The following is a 20760-nucleotide window of genomic DNA, read 5'->3' on the forward strand; positions in this document are numbered from 1 at the left end:
AAAGTATTACAACCAACTGATGATAAACTGAAAGTTTGTTCCGAAAGATCTGAATTTTATTCAATAAAAAATATGGATCACAAAATCTTATACAATCTCTAACATACTCAATATATAAATATATACATAATATTAATTTATTTATAATCCTTCATTAATTCCAAACATTAACCGCTCAAATATTTACAACTAATTATATGAAAGCATGTTCTATAAAATTATAACTATAATTTCAGAAAACAAGATTTTCAGACGTTGACAAAATTGACACAATTATAAGATAAAATAATATATTACCAAAATGAGAAGAAAACTGAACTTTCCATCTTTTAAAAAAATAATAGTATTTACACAATATTTTAATAAAACATTAACAAAAACAATAAGCACTGCCTGAAAAAAAAAACAAGAAAATAATAATAAGGGGTGGCTCATTTAAAAATTGGAATTTAATTTTGCTATAAAATGAAAACGGCTCAATATTTTTCAATGGTTGAACATTTATTTAATAGGTTGATTCATGATATTTATTTATGAAAAATAATTACAGGAGTAAATGAAAATCTATACAGAAGTATAAAAACACATACATCACTTTTTTCTACAGAATACCGAAATATCAATCGATTTTGAAACATTATGTTTTAAAAAATGTATATACAATCGATTTGAATAACTCTGAGGAGTAAATTTGAAAAAAAAATGACAAAATTCCATAGTCATAGACATTCTCGCAAATTGTCGAACACATGTGAAACCTTCATGACAAGTAAATTTATATAATTTTCCTTAAAAAATGCGACATTTCCATCTCAAACTTCATCAGCTTGATTGGTTGAAGAGTCCCACAAGGTAGTGTACTGGGTTCACACCTTTACCTACTCTATACTAGCGATTTTCCTACATATGAAAATTCAACAACTGCCACATTTGCGAATCGATTTTGAAACATTATGTTTTAAAAAATGTATATACAATCGATTTGATTAACTCTGGGGAGTTTATTATATTTTATGATGCATTAACAAACATTATTATACAAGCAAAGTACAGTACCTACTATCTAAATTTAAAAAAAAATGTATATTTTTAAGCAGTTATACCGTAAATAGCGTAAACATGGCGTATGTAAATATTTCAATTATATAGCGAAAGAAAAAATAACTGAAATCGTTGTTAAAAATGGATAATCAAAAAATTGAATACGAAAAATGTAGTTTTACATCCAGTATAAATAAGTATAAATAAGATGATCTACGTTCCGGTTTGACCGGGACAGTCCCGGATTTAGACCTATTGTCCCGGATTATGAAAACAAACAAGTGCTAATTTGTTCAAATAAATTAAAAAGTTAATTAAATTAGTTCTACATCTATGTTAACCTATAAAACATAAAGACAAATTTTAAACGGTATTAACAATGAGTTAAATTTATGTCACCTAGCCTTGAATTGAAAGAACACTAACAAATAAATTAATTGAAAATAAACATATTTATTGGCAGCAGAATAATGCAATACAATATTCTGCCATGAAAAAATACTTAATAATATTATATTTATTCATATAGTCAAAATAAGCTGGAAATCACTAAACCAGGAATCTATAATTAATGGGCTGCGTACAAGCTACCTCTATGTGGCTCCCAACCGCCTGATCTCCTAACGACATACTATCATAAGGATGCTATAGTATCATTAGATTCATGCGATTTCCTCAACAAAATTACATGAAGCAAAAAATTAAATAGTGCATGAAAATTATTCCGGAGTCGCCTTGACTATTCGGAAAGGTTAAGTGTTTTTCCTAGTGGTAGAACGTTAAAATGTTCTATTTAGTGGAAACCGATTGACATTTATCCCGCGCTTTACTCCGGCAGTGCACTATAATGAGGCTAAAATAGGAGTATGTATATTGAAACGACGAACTGGCAGAAGTTCGAGATTATAGCATTTCGTCATTTTTTTCCTATCATCATATTTGTTACCTTAACAAATATAGTATACTAATATTAAAAACTTTCAGTCGTAATTAATTCAATGTGAACACGAAAAAAAATTAATAACCAATAAACATCCTTACATATACATAATGTTTATTTGTATGTTGACATTTTAGTAAAATATCGGGTTAATCTAAAAATGAAAAATACTTGAATATATCTTATCTTATATATAAAATTCTTCTGTAATGGTGTAGGAAAGGATAATTATTTAGATTTTGATTATTCTTTTTAGAGTTTGCCAAAGGAAATTTCTAAAATTTTATGAATGATAAAACTAGAGTAATATTGTAGAAATAAATAACAAAAATTACAAAAAACACTTATCATTGTTTGACATTGAAAACATTTGAACTGTCATCTGCTAAAAATGTCAACTTACTTCAAATATAAATTTAGCTGAATGTAATATCTACATTATTATGAAAAGCAGCTAAGATGTGCCAGAAATCAAAATAATATAAGATACAGTCAACAGTATGGCAGATGAAATTATATAATTCAGTTTAATAAATAACGCAATAAGTCCAAAATTGCATATATATTATTTTTCTAACTTATGTCGCATTTTGGTTTACTTTACTAAATTATTTAACAATACAAAAAATATTCTACTTAATAAAAAAATGATTTGATGGAATTGAATGGGTTGATCTTACATTAAAGAGTGCTCATATGAACTAGATGTTACAAATTAATTCACCTAAGATTTAAACGTAAACAATAATGTTTATTAAATTATTAGTAATAAAAATATACTTTAGAAATTATAATTACCAAAAAGCAGGGTTGATTAACTAATTACGTAACGACAATGTTCTTAACAAAAGAAACGACTAAACATCTTTCAACGAAACAAATACATGGTTCTCAATAGCGTGTCAAAATTTAAAAAAGACAAAATTCCATAGTTATAAACATTCTCGCAAATTGTCGAACACATGTGAAACCTTCATGACAAGTATATTTATATAATTTTCCCTTAAAAATGCGACATTTCCATCTCAAACTCAGAACTGTCAGTACACAGTTTCGATAACTCACAAAATATTATACATGTTTTTTTGTGCAAAAGTGTTTTCATTAATTAAGGATACAAAATTGTATGTGTTTTTAGATTTGATTATTATTTTTGTTTTAATCGTTATAAATTACTTAGTTTAATTATTATAGTTGCCAGTTTTTCCACTAAATGAAGGTTAGAATGTTACCCGAAACGTATGAACTTAAAACAAATTTCTAAAAACATTGACATAATTATATATTATATCAACATCAAATTGAAGATTCTATAATTATAGCATATATTGATATTATAACTGTAATATAATAATAAAAATATTTGCTTTACTAAAAATTAACTGAAATATATATAATTTAAGACTTGTTTTGAGCACAATTAAATCTTTCGAATACAAATATCAATTAATACAGGTAACCCCTGCATAACACGGTACTTCTATAACACAGATTCGCTCCAATACCATTTAAGAATTGATTCCATTCCTCTTATAACACGGTACTTTTAAAAGGTTAGCTCTAACACGGTTTCAGAATTGAGCAAAACCCTAATAAAATAAAAAAATAGTAAAATCTGCGAAAATCTAACTTTATTCAATCTAAAATCAATAAAATAGCTTAACAAACGTGATGAAATTAATGCGATAATTAATTTGACACTTATTTTCAAGCGCGTACGTTCTATAGATAAAATATTCTAGATTTATTCGAACACATAGTCAATTAGTCTTAAACAAATATCCTTTATATAAAATGAGCATAGAATTTTAATAAAAATAACTTTGCATGTGGTAAATATATAAATATGTTTTCGCTAAAAGAAAGTAATCGCAAATATATATATATATATATATATATATATATATATATATTGCAAAAAATAATACACGGATCTGGAGGTAGTAGAGAAAACTGCTCAGAGGATGAGGATTTCTCGCAAAGAAATGATCGTGTTGAATAGCACTTATCAGTTAATTATGACAAAAAAATCATATAACTCATGTAATTTAAATTACTTATTAAAACAATTAATAAAAATAAAAATATTTATCATAAAATCGTAATATGTAGCATGTTTTTCTGAATTCTCGGAACGTAACCTCTCTTTTTGTAGGAGTTCTTTGTCCCGTATAACACGGATTCGCATAACACGCTACTTTTTTGGAAAGTAACTACCGTGTTATGCGGAGGGTTTACTGTATTTCTACGCAAAGTCTCAAAAATAAAATTATCAATTGAGGTAAATTTTGTTTATACTTATACTGAAATATCGCATCTAACTCACCAGCTTGTCAACTGACTCGCTTATGCATGTTAATCATTAATTAATTTGGCATGAAAATATTATCTAAATCATTAGCTAAAAGGTAAATGGAATCGAATTCAGTATATAATACCATTCACACAAAAATATAATGCACAAAATGACATCCATTTTGAATATGTTTGCACCTGACAATAAGTTCGTACAGCTCCTCCTGATTGAAGATCTTGCAATATGTGTGCAACACTCGGACACAAGAATATTTCATCCCTGGCCAAGGTATGAGGGCGGCGGGTGGGCCTCCATCTGAAATGGCACCTGGAGAATCAAGCCCAGCCCATAACGGGCAAGATGAATGACGGGCCAAATCTAGCATAGTAGACCAACTTAAGCGCTTGCCTGTGCTTGAGCCGGTATTGTTTGTTTTAGAGCAAGAAGGCTTTGATGCTGGAGCCAAATTATCCAGAATGAATGATTAAATAGTACTGGCTTTCACAACCAAATTATACGTAGTTTTATTGACGATGTTTACATATGTCTGTAAGATTTCGTTCCGTATATAAAAACCAATTAGCAATAGATTTTATAAATAACGTAATATTTTTATGTTGGTACTATGTAGATTGCGTACAATGTTAGAGAAAATTTGCAGAATTCTTTTCACTGTTTCATAGTTGAAATTGTTGCTGTGATGTGACGATTCATTAGTTTTTTAAATCGAATTTATTTTAATCAAGGTCGACCATGCCGATTAAGAAGTTTCAATTTGATAAGTCCAAACACTCCTAAAGCATATATTTTGATAGAAATCATCTCATAATCATCTATTTTCAAACAAATATAATATAATAAGTTTCTTTGTACGGTAAATCCTTCCAAGTTATGTTGACGACAATTCATCCAATCGATCTCCTTATTAAAATTATAACGAGCCAAATAATTTTAAAACAAAAATGAATTTCATCGTGAATAATTTAGTTATAATAACGATGAAAACAACTAAGTTAAATTATAAAAGTTTCTTCAACACCTTTTTTAGATATTTCACCTCGATCGTTAAAAAGTTGTCGTTGAAGGTTTTCTTCTAGTTTTCAACATTGTTAATACTTGGGGTTTCCTTTTTATTGTTTCAAAATCAAACTCCTAATGAACCAATTACCGATCCAATTTATATGCTAAATTACAATAATTGTAAATGTATTAATGTTGAAGAAAATTAAATTAAATCATATTATTATTCAAAATATATTATTATCATAATTTCATTCAAATTACATTATTAAAAATCTTTTAATTTACTGGTTGACCGACTTGAGCAATCTTGGCGCAAAACTGATAAACGATATTCCTTATTGAGTTGCAATCGAGGCTTTTAAATTTTAGAAATCAGTTCAGTCGTTTTTAAGAAAACGTCGACAATAAATTGAAAAATCTACTCTCATACACACATAAACTTTTATTAAATTTCAGAAGTCTTCAGATCCTAAACGTGTCAGAATGGCTTAAAACTTCGAGTAAATATAAAATTAGCAAAACTAATTTTCTGGAGAAAACAACATTCTCCTTTGGGAATTTAAACATATATTTTTTTTGTTGTATTCCTCTGGGTGTGATATGTATGTATATCTTTCATATTTATTTGTTTAACTGTTGAAAAAAATTTTCTATTTGTTTTGTAATTATTGCGCAATTAATAGAACTGCTGAATGATAAATATCTAGTGCCAAAATGTAGAAAATAAACTTGCTTTTTATTTATTGTTCCTAATCATATTCAATTGATTTCAAACCGAATAACCTAATTATATCGAATTTACTAATCTGTCAGTACATCAATGTAGATCAAGTTGATTCAGATTAGTAATTCAGATCGCCACATACTTCAAATAGATTGTACACAGAATGATCTAACAAAATATATAATTTTAAAATTAATTCCAATGCATAAAATGTATATTATAATAAATTTACTTAACATTGCATATATTGATAAATAAAATAAAATTTCAGTTAAAAATTGATATACAGCTCATTGTAGATTATAACTAATAATAACTATAGCTGCCATTTCTGGCGTTTGACCAAAGATACTTTTGCAAATAAAAATCGTAGTAAGAATAACATGTGCGCATCGCTGATAACTTTGATAATTAAAATATTCTCAAACTAAAATCAATCAGTCAGAAATGTATAGGATAGTATTAGCACATAACTACATGATGCTCGAAATACATCACTTCCTATTCTTATGTACTTGCATTTTCAGGTGCATTTTATTGATCACCAAATTCTGAAATTGCTTCATTAAATTTTTATGTCAGTCTGGCACTAGGCGACGAATGCTCGTAAATGAAGTCACGCTTATTACAAAGTTAATTGACAAATTGATTCCAATAAAAGAGATTTATATAATATGTACATACTACAGCCTTCTATATGGACTGTTTTAGTACAAAACTTAAAAAAAACTGTAAGGTTACGTATATTAAACTTTTCGATAAATCAAAAATTACATAAAAAATACGAATTAAATACCGTTTAATGTTTATATCTATTGTTTCAATATAACTACTCAAAGACTTATTTAGTTATCTCGAAAAACCATATGTAATTCATAGAACCAATGAAATTATTCTGGAATTTTATATTTTTATACCAATTTGATAAAAACTATTAGTAAATTCGGAAGATAAGATAATGAAAATAAACTGCAATAACTACCAACCGAGCATACAACACATACTGTGATAATAAAAAAGAAAATATAAACCATATAATTTATGATATGACATGAGATAATGCGATTAAATCATTTCGCTGTTAGAGAGATTACAATGTCCGCGAAAAGTAAACTACATATTATAATAACCAAAAGACATATTGTTCACAAAGAGCATACAAATCAGGCAACATTTATTGTAGTTTACCTAACTATGAGAGACGAAATGATCGAATCATTTTAACATTGAAAAAAAATTTAAACAATAAATCAGTATTTATAAACCTATATACAAATGAAATAGACAAAAATTGTTTAAACTATTTTATTGTAGTAAATTAACTATGTGACTTTCAAGTCTATAAGGCCTATAATCTTCGCTCTTCTGTGTATGTATGAAAATGTATGCGTGGAATTCTGCAAAACAGTTTGCATTTGGCGTTATACCTAAATGAACATTGTATTTAGAGCATTTAAATTTTAGAACTCCTTTACCTAAAGGCTTTTTTTGCAATATTTTCTCTTATCCGAAAAAAATGCCAATGTGCCTCAGCATCTTTTCGCACATCTTCTACACGTAAAGTTGAATTTAGCTATTTTACAATTGTTTATATACCTCATTTGAAGTTGAACAACTTTTTTTTTCTTTTTTCATTATCAATCATATTTATTCGTCGTCGGGGAAATACTTTTACAACCTCATATAGAAATTATCGAACTAATTGCCGCTAATGCGTCTAAATGTCATTCCCCTGTTTCTTCTGTATGATTTTACATTCATATTTTATCTAGCTAACGTGTAAACCTGATAACAAAATAAAGCAGAAGGTTTATTGTAAATAAACCGAAATCTGCCATGATGGGCCACTGTACCTCAAAATTACAAGTCTGTATCATAAAAAAACAGTAACAAAATGAAAATTGAAATGCAAACAAATAGGTTGTTATTGATATACGAACCTGAAGCTATCATGTGCATTTTTAGTTTTGTAATAACTATCAGAAACACATAGAAAATCTGCGGACAGTTTGCGCAGCATTTACTTAAATATTTCAGGTTGAAAACCCCAGCAAATGTTATAAATATTGATATTATTTGTCATGACAACAATATAGAATTAAGATGTATGCGTTATCTCGCGAAAAGAGTCAATTATTTGAGAAAATATCGATAATTTCGGCCAATGTGCTAGTTTCTAAAGCCAATAAAAAAGATGAAAAAAAATCGACAATTTAAAATCGATTTAAAAAAAATTCATTTCGTAGTAAAAAAAATGTATAGTATGGTATCCTGATACGAAATACTAATTTTTATATTAAATCCAACTTCCTCTCCAATGTATCCTTATCATTCATTCATGAAAACTTATAATCTGAAAATGTGTCTGCCTACCACTTTGAGATAGTTTTACACACATATTTGTGATGTAATTTGAATGATTCATAATGCATTCAACGTTCATGAATGACAATTAGATCTAACGACAGCATTATTCAAGTATTTCTTAGAAATTTTATTTTACGATTCTTTTTGCTAATTTCAATAACGCTTTTTCCAAAGAATAAGATCACGTTAAAATGTATTCAGATTTAACTGAAAATCAAAGTAGACGTATTAATAAATTTTTAACAAATGGGTTACCGGTTCACAATTTTATATATAAAAATTTATATCTCACATATACTAATTGGAATGAATTTATTTTTAATGCCTCTATTGAAGGAAATCTATTATTACGTTATCTATAATCACCAGCTCAAGTACAAATGACGCAATTCTATATTACGTGTATAAAATTTTTGACATCCAAATATTTTAATATATATGTGTTCGCGATTATCCATTTTCAAAAAAATCATAATATCCCAATATCAAAATTTTGTAGAAATAACAGAATCACACAAATATTATTCCATCGACTCATAATACTTTTGATATATATTGTGCCGTCCAACATTTTCAAGAACTGCTCATTTTCTATATTCTATACTGGGTATTCTAGTGTAAAAATGCCAAAAAAGCGTTTTTTGTTCATTTTTCAGATTTTCAAAGCTTAACTATTAAAGAATATGTGTACGAGAGGTTTTTTTAAATTTTAAGTTATTTTCAGAGATACAATCATTTGACCACAATAATCCTATGCTTCCTTCCTTTTGCGCGTTTTTCTAAAAACTGTCATTTTCAATATGATTGAAAATTATTGATATACTAATTATTGATATACAAACCTTATCACAAAATTTCAATCTTTACTATTTTTAAAAAAATTCGAGAAACTCAAAAAAGTGGTAAGAAATCAGTCGTCATTTTGTCAATGTTTTTTCTAATTCTATATTAATAATCTTTTTTTTTAATTTCGGGTCACTAAGAGGGTTGCAATCGTGGACTAATTAAAACTATAAACATTTTTTTACTTTTTTCTGTAATCTTGTAACGTTAATATATAAATTATAAAACAATACTAATAAAAAAAATGTTGCCTTTTTACGATGATTTAAAAATGATCTAAAATTTACCACTCCACTCCCCCCCTAAGTGATCGGAAAAAGCGACGGCAAATTTGGCAACAGGTACATACAATGATCCGACGATTATCATTCATAAGGAACATTCCCAATTGCTCAGGCATTTTTCACTAAATATAAATTGTATTATTGCACGCATAAAGTACGTCAAAATGGGAATAATTGAAGCGATTAAAGACCAGTGTGCATATAAGCCAAACAATAGATGTGGTACATGTAGGATAAATAAATAAACATGGCGGGAGTTATTTATCAATAATTTGAGCAGTCAAGGCATTTTTGTTGATAATTCCGAAGGTAGGTGAAATTGTTTGGACAAAAAAAGCAACATTCGCATATTTTCTTTGATATCTCGGAAAGAATATACACAGCAAAATAGCCGACAGCTTTATTCAAATTTTTTTCTTCATTATCGATTTGTTTAAAATTTGTATATTTTTTCCAGATTTGATATGTATTGTTATTATTAATATATATATATATATATATATATATATATATATATATATATACATATATATATATATATATATATATATATATATATATAAGCACGATACAAATTATTTCAATGGTATTGATATATGATACTGAATATAAACCGCGATAGTTACAATTGAAGCAGTGCAATGAAATGAAAAATTTAAATTAGCAGATTCGATTTAAAAAATATATAATCACATTCATAGCACCTGAATATCTACTGCAACATATTGTCAAAGAAAAAATGGAGTAAAGAAATAAAGACAAAGAAGACTGCAGGTGATTTTTGGAATAATTATTGAAACCATGGTGCTCACATGCCATAACCTTCTTATTACACACAAATACATGCATATTAGGAAAACTAACAGTAATGATATTAACACAATAAAATTCCTTAAAAAAATATTTCGTGTTTGATGCTCCAGACTAGATTCCGCAAACCGTCACAAATTATCTAGAATTTGAAATTCAAAACTAACACAAACATTTAAAATAAATTGATCTCAAAATTTTGAAAACCCAAATATTGTATAATCGCCTTAAGCTTTGTGAGCACGTGGGTGATCAAACAACTAAAATTATAAGATTAAATAAAAATGCTTTACCAAAAAAGTTGTTATAGGTCGTATGTTTTAAAAATTGCACACACATATAAGTATATGTATGAATATATATATATATATATATATATATATATATATATATATACATATATAACGTATTTATTTTGAAAAAACTCATGCAATCTACCTGCTTTGTTTTAGGATATAATTTAAAATAGATCCGCTACGTCATAAACTATCGTAAAAGTATGATGGATCGTAAAACTGAATATACTTTATTTCAAATAACATTTTAGGTAACGATCTAAATTAAACTCCAAGCAGCAAACTACACTATTACTAAAAATGAAATTATATTTAAAAATCTCATTTAAAATTATCCTTACATTACTGATAGATTAGCGATAATATCTATGGCAAATTCAAATTAAACGTGTTTAATTAAAACTATCAACACACCGTCAACACTTTTGATTAAAAATTTTCCTTATAGCAGTCAATATTTATGAATCTGATGCAAAAACACGTTGCTGAAGCTGTCGTATGCGGATTTTGGCGCAAAACAAATCTAACAGAATACTGACATAATTGAATTAGACGAAAACGGCCGTTCAGCGCGACGTATCTCGCAAGACTAACACACATAGATAAAACCAATGTAGCAACCTAGGTGATTCATTCGCCCGATTTTCCTGTTTGGAGAGCTGAAGAAAATTTTACACACAGGTGGTGCTGCGCATTCGAGAAAAACACCGGCTTCGTTCACTCTCTATAATTAATTGAAATTTATTTCCGAACCGCAATTTTTATGCACGTTCATACTATCCTAATCATAATATAGGCAGTGTGTTTTTTTAAATACGCATATTGAACAGCGATCACAATCAACCAGATTTTCTATAAGCTTATGATTAAGTTATATTTGCGAACACTATTAAAAAAAACAAACGGTTGTCCTTTCTATTTGTGATATATTGATTTACAATCGTGATCATATATTTCAATTCGTCGCAGTAATTCCACGAAAGGCTATTAGAAATAGCTTTTAGTTCTATGTTATTCATATTTAGATCATATAAATAAAAGCGAATATGCCATCTGCTTGACATTGCTATCCGAGATAGTAATATATTTTGTGGTTGCAAGCCCAAACCCTTAAAAACTACGGAGACTACAAACTGTACAAAACAAAGCAGTACTGTTACGAAATACATATTTCTAATTCTGATTCTGATTCTGCCCAAACTCTTGCACAAGTCCCAAACGCAGTGTACAAAGGAAAAGTGAAGAAAGAATCGCTTAAAGCTTAGCTTCAAAATGATCCAAACTTGTTCAAAATAAAAAGCTGCTTGTATAATAAAATATTAACACTTTGGGGACGGCTGTCCACCTCAGTGGACAAACAAACTCTGTGTGGCACAGGCTATTTTATAAACAAATACTCGGTTTGCATCGAAAAGTTGAATAAATTACATATAGCAGTGATAAACAGTGTTCTATTTTGAAAATAATTTTAAGTTATTTTAGTAGTATATTTAGCCTTTTTCTTTGTTATATAGTTTTTTTTTTAATATTTAAAACGACCGCGCATTTAAATATGGCAACACGACTGGTAAATTTTGTGAATTAAGCAGTAGTGAAGATGAGTTTCAAATAGACATTCATACAGACAAATTTTACGAAATTACTTTTCGCACCGAAGATAGTGATGAATGTGATGATGATATTATCCAACCAACAAAAAGAAGTTCGACAAATTAAATGAAAAGCGGAAAGACGTTAGCGTATGTGTCGATTCTCCTTCAATAATCGAGATTGACATTCATCAACAAACACCCCGACTACAAATAACAAGCAACATAAGACATCCAATAGATTATTTTACTTTATATTTTAAAAATGAATTATTAGACAATATAATAGAAAAAACAAACCGTTATGGCAGCACAAAAATGAACAAATATACTGACTAATCACTGACATATTCTAAATGCGACAGAAAGAAAAAAGGATTGTATTGTCTGTTCTACCAGGAGAAGGCGGCGAACAACATTTTATTGTAAAACATGTAAAAATCAACCAGCTATGCATTTTGAAAATTGTTTTGAACGTCACCATTCTTTATAAAAAGATCAAAAATAAATTATTATAAATGTATTTCCTTCAATGACTACAAATTTTCATCAAACAAATTGCATAACAAACACTCACGTTTACAGCCTGTAAATTGTTTTGAAATCGGTGCCGTCCCGTAAGTGTTAAATTAACTATATATTGAATGTGAAAGAAATCATTCATATGTTCATTCCAAAACAGAAATCATTACAATGATAAGAATGCTTTAGAAAAGCAAGATAATTATTACAAATCACTATAAACATAAAAATCGGTGTAATAAAAAAAAAGTACAATCAGAATGTGTTCAAAAAGTTATATCAAAAATGCTAGTGCTTCTTAGACCTACCTCGATTGAAGAGACCTGATATCATTAAATATAACAATTAACTAATGCCAATGAAACCAAAGTCCGTAAAAACGACAAAATACGAATTTATAAGAAGATGAATAAATAAATATATATATATATATATATATATATATATATATATATTAGGGTGGTCCTTAAAATGGTCATTTTCGAATTTCCTTGCTCCCAGGGGCTCAAATGGTTCCAAATAGATAAAAAACAATTCTCTGAAAGTTTTAGCTCTTAATATTAACGTTTAGATAGAGCGCAATTCAATCAAAGTTTGTATGGAAAGAGCATGGAAAAAAATTTGAAAATTAAAAAACGTGTTTTAGACGTAACTTAGCGACAAATGAATGAGTTTTATTCATTCATTTGTTCGCTAAATTACATCTAAAAAACATTTTTAAACTTTTTGAAAAATTTTTCATGCTATTTCCATACAAAACTTTAATTGAATTGCGCTCTATCTAAACGTTATTGCGCTCTATCTAAACGTTAATATTAAGAGCTAAAACTTTCAGAGAATTGTTTTTTATCAATTTGGAACCATTTGAGCCCCTGGGAGCAAGGAAATTCGAAAATGACCATTTTAAGGACCACCCTAATATATATATATATATATATATATATATATATATATAAGAATATGGGGTATAAGACTGCAATGGCTTCTGGTGTTGCAATCTCGGAGTTTCTGGTTCAAATTCGCGTTGATATCAACCTGATATCAAGCAATAGTGATATCCACTGCCACAATATATAGATTAAATATATATTTAATAATTTAATAGATTATAAATAAATTTAATAAATTTTTAATAAATAATTTTGTTATAAAAAATGCTTTTTGGGTACCGCTGTACGATATAAGAATCAAAAATAAAATTCCAATATAGTAAATTAAATAAAATACACTGTACTTCCATGATCCAGTAACGATTTAACTAAGCTCACAAATTTAATTTCGGAAAAATAAAACATTAAGAAAATTAACAATAAGTAAAAAATATGTGATATGTAAGAAAATCAAAAACTGTAATATGCTAAACGGGAATGTATATAGACGCAATAGTATTTCAGATAGTGAAAGAAATATAGTATACAAAATGGTTTTTTATGCAGACATCCGTCCAAGTCTTAATAATAAAAATCTAAGTTACATTTAAAAACAAAATTAGTCTTCAATATGTTTCCCACTCATTGAACACTTAAATTAAACACACATTTTTTTTAAAAAAAACACGAAACCCAGAAACAGTAAAGTCATACTTATTAAATAAAATGTTAAATTTTAAATAAAACTCAATGTTTAGTTACAATTCTCTCTCGATAAAACATTAGTAGTACTTAAAGCTATAATTAGTGATAATAAACCTAAATGGTTTTATAAGTAATTATTTTGCCACCGACGCTATGATACGTCGAATTGTACACGCACCTGGAAAGAATGATATCTTCAAGCTTTTGTATTTGGTAAACAATATTTTAAATGTATGCAGTTAACTACATAAATATGAGTATAAGTAATCGTGAAGACGTGTGCGGTAATCCAATAAGCATTTTTGCTAACATCAATATTTTCATTGCGATAAAGAAGATCTTACGACATCGCATAACTCGAATTCAAGCTGAAAAATTCGTGTAAATGCATTGACATCGCCCATATCAAAAAAATATCGGTCGTCTGTGTCAGAGAAGAGGAATGCAATATGTCAAAAATCTTATTCGATACATATTTACAAACACACACATGATGGTTTCTGTACAAACAGCTATTTACTAAAATATGAGCATCATTTTATAGAGTTAAATAGCATCTCTCTCAACTCAAATATATTTTATTTTATTATTGCATAGCAAATAAAGCATTCACAGATTTTTCATGCAAACGTTGTGCTTTTGAAATACTGAACTTAGACATACTGAAATTATATTGAAAACACGAACTACTTCTGTAAGCAATTCGCACAACTTGCGTCCCCAATAGACTTTTCAACTTCAATATAATATACGTGTTACACTAATCGCCGATAAACTTTAATTATATAATTTATTATATATATATATATATATATATATATTATATATATATATATGATATTCAGTTTATATATATATATATATATATATATATATATGTACATACATGAAATATATTTAATACAATAAATGTATTTGCATTAGTTTTCACTATAATTCAGGAAATAATTGGTAATATAATACACCAGTAGGCAGTAACAGATATCATGATGAGTATCATGTTTCAATATTTCTTAGAGCAAGACATTTCGTGCAATACGAAATTCCTAGAAAAGCAAAATGTTTTCAATAATTGTTTTCCAAACCATTTTTAATGTTTGCTTTATTCCCAATTCCACATTAAATATAGCGATAATTTGTGTTAACTGATTATAACACAATAATGCTTCTTATCTCGTAGGCACTTTAAACATAAAACAGTTTTACTCAAATACTGATAAATATTTTGTATTTATTAAAATGTGACTGATTTTGGTAAAGTGCCAGATAACCACGTATTTGATTTACGTTCATATTAAAAGTTAACATATAGTACGTCATTTTATTAAAAACATATTTTTAAAATATTTTAAAGTGCGACAAACGGAAATACGAGAAAAAGACCGCTAGAGCCAAAAATACAAATTTGATCAGCTAATTCTAGATGAAATAGTTCATATATATATATATATATATATATATATATATATATATTAGTATTCACATTAATGTTTTTTATCACGTTATGCCATGTGGGTATTTTAGGAAACATTTTATTATAACAAATTATTTTTGTCAATCAAAACAAAAATAGTCCTGTAAAATAAAAAAGAAGTGTGAAAAAAATAATAAAAAATAAAAAAATGAAATAAAATAATAAAACGATGTCATTGTGTTTGTGCGCTGCAAACTGATATAAGAAGAAGCCTCTATAAAATTTATCCATGATAAAAATTTATGATATCCGAAAACCCGCTTTACTCATTGTTTAAAAAAAACATAATGATAAATAAATTATAAATTTAAGCCTTGGTTTAATTCTGATATTATTAGAAACCTCCGTATGAAGAAATACTATCATAATAAATACAAGTTAACCAATATCACTTTCTATTATGAAAATTTTAAATTGTACAGGAAATTAATAAAAATACTTATGAAAGATGCCTATAATTCATATATTATTGACGTTGAAAATTCTCTATCGCTTAATCCTAAATATTTTTGGTCTTTTTTGCGTAATAAAACTGCTTCTAATATTATTCCTAATAGATTGTGCTATCTAGACAAATATTATGATTCTCCTGATGCTATTGTTGATGCATTTAATTCTTACTTTATTAGTGTTTATCAGCCTAAACTTGACATACCCATTTTATTTGATCATAATGATAGAATCATGATTGATATAGGTGAAATTGATTCTAGTACTGTGCAACTTGCAATAGCAAGTTTTAAGAACTCCAAAATATTTGGTTTCGATGGTATTCCATCTTTCTTTATACGTGATTGCTCATCTACTCTATCTGATCCACTTGCATTTTTATTTAATCTATCTTTGCGTACAAACACTTTTCCAAATTGTTGGAAAATTGCACGATTAGTTCCAACTTTTAAACAAGGTGTTACATCAAACATTACTAATTACAGGCCGATATCATTATTATCAAACTTTGCTAAGGTATTTGAAAAAATTATTTATAGAGAACTAATTCCTTCTGTTAGAACTTTAATTTCTCTTAATCAACATGGTTTCATGCCTGCCCGTTCAACGATAACAAATTTAATTTGTATTAAACAATATATAGCTGAGAATCTTGACATCAATGGACAAGTTGACGTGATTTACACTGATTTCAGTAAAGCTTTTGATAAAATTGATCATAACATTCTCCTTACTAAATTATCTAAGATTGGTCTTAATTCTTCACTTATCCACTTTTTCAAAAGTTATCTTCATAATCGCAAGCAGTTTGTCTTTCTTAATGGATTCTTGAGCAACATTGAAAATATTAGTTCAGGAGTTCCTCAGGGATCCATTCTTGGTCCACTATTATTTATTATTTTTATTAATGACATTTCTGATACTATTAACTGTCCACATTTATTATTTGCAGATGATCTGAAACTATATCTCAAAATAAATTCTATTGATGACTGCTTATTTTTACAGTCTCAACTTGACCTTTTCCAATCTTGGTGTATCTATAACAAATTACATCTAAATATATCAAAGTGCAAGATTCTTAGTTTTACACATAAGCGCGTTCCAATACTTTTTGATTATAAAATTTCTAACACCAGCATTGATAGATGTAATAAAATTTCCGATTTAGGTGTTCTATTTGATTCTGGTTTGTTTTTCACAGATCATGTTACTGATATTTGCAATAGAGCACATCAATCTTTAGGTTTGATACTAAGAAATTGTAAACAATTTAAGTCTACCAATGCACTTCTTTGCATGTACTATTCTATTGTACGTTCAAAATTAGAATACGGTTCGATTATTTGGTATCCTCATCATATCAACAACTCTGATGCGATAGAGAAGGTTCAGCGAAAATTTCTGAAATACCTTTATTATAAAACATATAAAATTTACCCTGAACGTGGCTTTGACCACAACACTTTACTAAAAGAATTTGGTATTCCTTCCCTTGCCTCACGTCGATTTATCTGTACAATTATGTTCTTATTTAAGCTTTGCAATAATTCTATAGACTGTCCTCTTATTCTCAATCAACTATCCTTTAATGTTCCAAGGCTATCTTCGCGTTCACAATTATTTTTCAATTATCCCACCCCTAAATCTAATTCTCTCTTAAATTCGCCAATTTTACTAATGTCCTCTAACTTTAACTTAATTAATAATGAAATAGACATTCACAACACATCACCTAATCAAATAATCTCCATCTGCACAAGTTAATCTTTTTATTTTCTTTCAAATATCTTATTATTTTCTGTTTATAAATATTATTGTTACATTCTGCATTATATGAAATTTTATCTTAGCATTTTATGTTACTAACTATATATTGTAATTTTGTGTATATTTTAATTGTTATTCATTATGTCAAATAATTGTATTTTTGAGTCCTCTTGGAGAAATCTGTGGGCTATATATTTAAATAAATAAATAAATAAATAAATAAATAATTTTTGCTCTAGTTTACAGTCATCTATTGATTTCATTCACTGTATTAAAATTAATATATATATATATATATATATATATATGTCATAGAGAAAAAAATAAAGTGATGGCATATAAATGTCATAGAAAAGAAATCATAATGATAGCTAGTGATAATAAATTACCCTTTCCTTTAATTCAGAGCGTATTGGTTTTCAGCATCAGAAAATTGGATATCCACCTCTGTTCTCCCTAATATAATATTATGTAACAAATAGCCAGATCATAATTGATTTATAATGAATTGAAATTTAAAAATCAACGCAATATGAGAACGAGACTGTGAGCAATATGACGTGCTGAAAATCTGATGTCTTTCAGTATCATTTCTTCATCGTAATCTAACAGATTTGCCAAGCCCCATCGCGCTCGAACAGGAAACCCTTGCCACGAAAAATCAATCCATTAACACAGACGAGAAAATGTCGTCCGTGAAAACGCCATTAAGTTTGTCGAGGCGTTGGTCACTTCATATTAATAATGGGTCTATTTTTAAAAGCAAATGGCGCATTTGCTGATAGCCGATCTTTTCTATTTATTTAATTAAACAAAATGTCATTACACACCTCCAATGTATCTATCTCTATTGATGATTATTTACGTTAGAAAAGAAATCTAGAACATTACACGATCGAATATGAGGTTTGAGCGATGAAGGATTCGTAATATTTATACTAGTTACCATTCAATCTTATTCAAGTAGTTTTGTTATTGCACATACAGTAAAATCCCGTTTAACGCGGGGAATACGTTCCATCAAAGTAGAGCTCAATGCGAAACAGCGCTAAACGAGGCTATCTTTACATGGAAATAATGGAGTTAGGAGAAGACGGCTAGGAAATTGGTTCGGTATTAAATTTAAAAAGTATGTTATTTTTACTAAAAATAAAACCAAACATTTATTTCTTAAAGCCCAAATTAATACCGCATTATTATTTCTTGCAAAAATAAAGACAAAATATAAATAACAAAACGAATATTCTTGAAAAAAAAAAACAAATAACATTCTATGTCAGTCATATTTAGTTAGTCCTCCGCGTTTTCAGTGTTTTGCCGTTTTGTGACAAAAGCATCTAATGTTGTTTCACTTTTTCTTTTGCGTTGTTCTCTTAAAAGTTCTTCATAAACGGATAGAGCATCTCTAATACCTCGTCTTACTTTAGAGAATGAATTGATCCATTATTTCAGTTACGATAAACAAACTCCTTTTTACAAGCACCATCGAAAGTTTTTTTTGCTTTTCCGCTAAATCACTGAACATTTTTGTTTTCTTCTTGTTCAGTTCATTCCTCGAGCTCACCATTAGAAAGACTGCACTACTTCTTGAATTATTTCTTTGACATCTTCCTCATTCATTCCTTCAAAACCTCGGTTGAAATAAAAGAGCGCTAAACCAAAACAGCGCTAAACGATACGGCGTTAAACGGGGTATTACTGTATATCCAATATATTATAGTTCTCTAACTCGATCGATGTGATAAAATTAATGCTCGCATGTCATATCACGATGAATTTATCCACTGAAATTGTTGAAATTTCAGTGAGAAAAATTGCACTGCTCCATTCTCAAACTTTTCCGATTAATTATAAAAAATAAATCTATAAAATAGCTATGGAAAATAAATAATGCAATCAAAATCCCAACTAATCTGTGTTGATATAGAATATTGCTTACAGAATTTTAAGCTATGCTTCTTTTGCTAAAGAATCTATAACTAAAAACAATGGATAATAAGTAAATTTGGTATATTACTTACATTATACTTACGTAATCTATTCAGCGCAAGTTGACAAAAAGCGTTGTAATTCAAGGGCATAACAGCTTTTATCCCCTTAAAGCTTCTTGGGTTAAACAAACTTGTGAGAAAGAATCATACGGTACACATTGGCAGTAAACAATTTATTACTTTTGAAAGTACTGGGCAAGGATACTAACTGGCCAAGATATCAAAAAGTGTTTTAGGTTAATCTCTTGCATTATTATTTATCCATATCTTATTTTTCAATTTCATATATTATGGAGAAACCAAATTCACCACATTCTAGCATCATCATTATTATCTTTATCAGAGAGAGTTTACTCTGTGAAAATTAGGTATATATATTGTTTCATACTCAGACAACACCACTTCAACAGCTTTAAAAAACATTTAAACAATAATCAAACCCAAAATCTAAGAACTGATTTGTCAATAAACCATATATTGATATCGAGAACTAATTTGAGTTTAGATTCGATTTATCTGACGAAGCACAAAGATTATCTCTAGGTGGTACTTCATCAAGTGGTTCAGAAAACGAGAATCATAATCCAATCGCACTTGTTGCTGATGCATTTATATATATTTTATTATTTATATATATATTTATTTATATTAGATTACACAACGATTTCGATATGCATGTGAAAAAGCTTATGATGACCTTATGAGCAAATAAGGGCCTTGCGATCCAAGGTACATATTAACCCTATAAACAATGGAATGCCTTTAA

The 20760-nt window shown here is 28.0% G+C and overlaps 1 protein-coding gene across 2 annotated transcripts in view; it reads right to left on the reverse strand.

The window, feature by feature from the left end:
• The window catches only part of LOC113376681 (four and a half LIM domains protein 2), an 85113-nt gene that overhangs the window by 46022 nt on the left and 18331 nt on the right, over positions 1-20760 (reverse strand). Inside the window, exon 1 of one of the 2 annotated variants that reach the window (XM_026616689.1) lies at positions 4475-4645. The exons of the other annotated variant lie outside the window; for it this stretch is intronic. Within the exon in view, the coding sequence (XP_026472474.1) occupies positions 4475-4554 (80 nt within the window). The 5' untranslated portion in view covers positions 4555-4645. Of the gene's footprint in view, positions 1-4474; positions 4646-20760 lie in introns of those variants that run through there. 2 annotated transcript variants of the gene reach the window in all.

The sequence above is a fragment of the Ctenocephalides felis genome, unplaced genomic scaffold (assembly GCF_003426905.1).
Source record: "Ctenocephalides felis isolate EL2017-DRISC unplaced genomic scaffold, ASM342690v1 CF-g0.4_SCAFFOLD_01886, whole genome shotgun sequence".
Taxonomy (NCBI): domain Eukaryota; kingdom Metazoa; phylum Arthropoda; class Insecta; order Siphonaptera; family Pulicidae; genus Ctenocephalides; species Ctenocephalides felis.